At 24.9% G+C, this 3,824-nt stretch overlaps 1 protein-coding gene across 1 annotated transcript; it reads left to right on the forward strand.

The window, feature by feature from the left end:
• Positions 1 to 220: 220 nt before the first annotated feature.
• On the forward strand, positions 221 to 2,841 carry LOC129613506 (uncharacterized). The gene is made up of 2 exons (XM_055527613.1): positions 221 to 1,482; positions 1,550 to 2,841. The coding sequence occupies exons 1-2, from the start codon at positions 270 to 272 to the stop codon at positions 2,398 to 2,400; spliced, it is 2,064 nt and encodes a 687-aa protein (XP_055383588.1). The 5' UTR covers positions 221 to 269; the 3' UTR covers positions 2,401 to 2,841.
• Positions 2,842 to 3,824: the final 983 nt, after the last annotated feature.

Consider the following 3,824-nt stretch of genomic DNA (forward strand, 5'->3'; position numbering starts at 1 on the left):
ATTTAGTAATGAAAACAAAAGATTGCGGTGTAACGAAAAATTGCCATCGTTTTAACAAAATTCTGAAAAAATGTTAATATGTTCTTTTAGTCAATTAAAAATATCAATCTTTATAATTTATCATTCCTTATATTTTGTTTATTTATTGTGAGTAAAATAAATTATTTAATAATTTAATTCAATTCTCTAACTTAACAACTGATTTTCTTTTTAGTTTACTAAAATTTGAAAAAGTCTTTGATTTGTGTACATTTTTTAAAATTATTCTGATGAAAAAGATGAAAAGTAATTCAACAAAGAAACAGGAACGATTAGAAAAAAAAAAGAAAAAATTAGCTGCTTTAGCTGAAGTAATGAAATTAAATGACAAGGATAGACAAGAAATTGAGAGTAGCAAAAATTCCATCTCAAATTCTGATGATGAAGTTCCGGCTGATAAAGACAAAGTTTCTAAAAGAAATGAGCCAGCGGATCATATTGAACCAAAAAAAAAGAAGGTTAAGTTAGAAGAAAACTCCAAAATTCCAGAGGAATCTGAAAAAATAGAAGAAAGTGAAAATAAATCTAATGATATGAAAAACGATAATTCTAATTTGGGTAATAATGATACAGAAATTTCAGATGAACAATATATAACTATTAAAAAAAGTATTAACAAGAGAAAACATGCACCACAATTCCGTTTAAAGGAATTTGGAGAATTTGCACTACTGTCGGTTGATCATGATTGTAGAACACCAATATTTTTAACTGATATACAGCATTTATTAATGGGTTCATTAATTAATCTAGATATTGGATGTATACCAAATCGATGGTGTACTGTTGAAAAACTTGGAAAATTATCCCATACCGTAGTGTTAATTGTTGAAGGTATTTCGTTATTCCATTACCTATCATATCAGAATCAATTTGAAGAAACTAATAAAATTTTTGAAAATAAACTTGAAGTAATTTTACCAACTTTTGAAGAAGGTAAAGTGTTAAAAGAATTAGCTACTGTTCCTCTAACTGCTTTTCAAAAGGATCAGCTTATTGAAAAGTATGGTTCGATTGAGGCTGCAATCGAAATGAACAAAGATCCTATATTTATGGTAAAAGAAGTATTTCCAATTGAAAATACTGAAATTAGTGAAAAGATCGAAATTGAAAACAAATTGGAAAGGGTAAGCAAAGAGGTCGAAGACAAATTTCCTAGAACGAAACTTCTATTATCTGCTTTACAAATGGTAGAGGAGGGCTATCCTCTTCCTTTGCGTGGCGAGCTAGAAAGAAGATATAAAAGTTATAAATTTACAAAAAACATTTATGAAAATGTTACATCAACAAGTCCCTTATTCGGGGTTGATTGTGAAATGTGCAGAACATCAGCTGGTAATGAATTGACTAGAATTTCAATAGTTGATGAAAATATGGAACTTGTATATGAAAGCTTAGTGAGGCCAAAAAATGTTATCATCGATTATTTAACTAAATATTCAGGTAAAAATTAATTTTTTTAATGTTAATTTTGTGAACTTATTTTGAAATCTTTTTTTTTATGTAAAAGGCATTACTGCTGAAATGATGATGAACGTTACTAAACAATTACATCAAGTTCAAGAGGATGTAATAAAGTTATTGCCATCTGATGCAATTCTTGTTGGACAATCTTTAAATTCTGATTTACATGCCATGAAAATGATGCATCCTTATGTTATTGATACAAGTGTAATATTCAATTTGACAGGTGATCGAAAACGTAAATCAAAATTACAAGTTTTGGCTAAGGAATTTTTAGGCGAAGTTATTCAAAAAAGAATTGAAGGTCACGATTCAATTGAAGATAGTAAAGCAAGTCTTAAATTGACAAAATTAAAACTTTTAAATAGCTTGGATTATGGTGACATTGTTCTTATGCGTAAAAAGGAACAAAATAAAGCAAAAAAATTAGGTGAAATGAATATTTCAAATAATTTCTTTGCATATGTTTCTAAAGTAGAAAAGAGAGCAACAATTATAAGTGCAAAGGAAATTCCTTCCGAATTAAAAAATGAATTAGACGGACATTATAAAATTAATAGTGATGACACTGAAACACATCCTTTACAAAATAAAGTTCATTATTATGTAACGGATGGTAATAAAGCAGCTATAAGTAAAGCTAAGGAAGTTGTTTATGATAATTCTTTAACAATATGTAACGTTAATATAGCTCCACAACAATTGGAATTATCTAAAGTAGAAAAAACAATGGAAAATATTGATAAATGGATAAGAAAAATACATGAATGTGTTTCTTCTAATGGATTGTTTATTGTAATAATTGGTGGATCACCTGGCTCTACAAGTGGTGTAGCAATGATAAAAATTAAAAAACATGTTATCGAATCCAATTCGGAAACTTCAATCACGGCGTAATTAAATGATATGTAAAACATAAATTTTTTTTTTTTAATTTGAAAAAAAATGACAAAAATGAATTTTGAATTTATCTTGGACAAGTTATAATGCAATCGTTTATATAAAAAAGAAAAACAAAAATAGAACAAAAAAAAAAAAAACGCGAAAAGTTTCAATAAGTTGTTATTTTATATAAAGTTTACAAATTACAAAAATAATCATTACTGCATTTGAAAAAAATAAATTTTTTAAAATGATTTTTCATCTTGTAAACACAAGCAACATTTCAGAATTCTTATTTAATGTAAAATAAAATAAGATAATCTCTTATTAATAAGAAAATTATTTAAAATGATGTTGTTTCATTAAAAGCTATTTTTTATTAGATTTCGTCTTAACAAAAATGTTAAATTAATCTTAAAAGACTCGTAAATTATTTAATAAATTCTGTTTGAAAAGAGTTTTGGTTATTATTGCCAAAATTAAAATATTAAAATTCGATTAAAATTTAAAGGTTATTGATTGTTTAAAATTGCTTAATTCAATATTGGTTTAAATTAAATTATTTCATTTTAGATAAAAGATAAATTCAGTCGTCCCGATGTTATACTTTCGTATGAAGAATATAGTACAAAACTCCAAAATCGTACCGATGCTATCAAATTAATATATTGGAAATAAAAAAAAAATGAGACGAAGTGAACTTCTTCGTTCTTTTGTTCCACGGGCGTATTGATTGCAGGAAAAATTATGAAATTATTTTCATAATTTTGTAAAACACGGCAGTACAATTTTAAATTTATTAATAACGTAACTTTTCGTAAAATTTCATTCTTCTTCAAATTGATAGCAAATTTTTTTTATTTTCTCTTTACATTAAATGCAATAAAAACTCAGGATCTGAATAACTTCAGGATCTTATTAAAATTCACACAATATAAATAAATTGCAATTTACATTTTGCATTTACGAGTACATACTTGAAACCATAAGCATATGTATATTAAATAATTCATATAAACCAGAAACTATGCATCATATTTCAGATAAAAATATATTTTAAGTTGATTTATGGATTCTAAAATGAATGTTATTAACTCAATTCTTATGACCCATTAGAAATTTTCCAAAATAATATTGTTTATTTAATTTCACATTTATTTAATGTTAATACATATTTAAAGAATTCATCAAATTTGAATGAAAGCAATTATTCAAAATTTATAATACATTTTATATATGCATAATTAAAATATGAAAAATTATATAGGTAACTTTAAAATTACAAAAAAAAAATATTCTCTGAAATAGCAAAAAATTGAAGGAGAAAAATATAAGTGACAAATTAAATAGAAAATTCACTACATATTATAAAAAAAAAAAAAAAAAGCAAATAAATACAAAAATTTCTCACAAAAACAAAAAAACTAAGAAGAAGATTT

Source organism: Condylostylus longicornis, unplaced genomic scaffold (genome assembly GCF_029603195.1).
Source record: "Condylostylus longicornis isolate FDR11 unplaced genomic scaffold, ASM2960319v2 ptg000084l, whole genome shotgun sequence".
Classification (NCBI taxonomy): Eukaryota; Metazoa; Arthropoda; class Insecta; order Diptera; family Dolichopodidae; genus Condylostylus; species Condylostylus longicornis.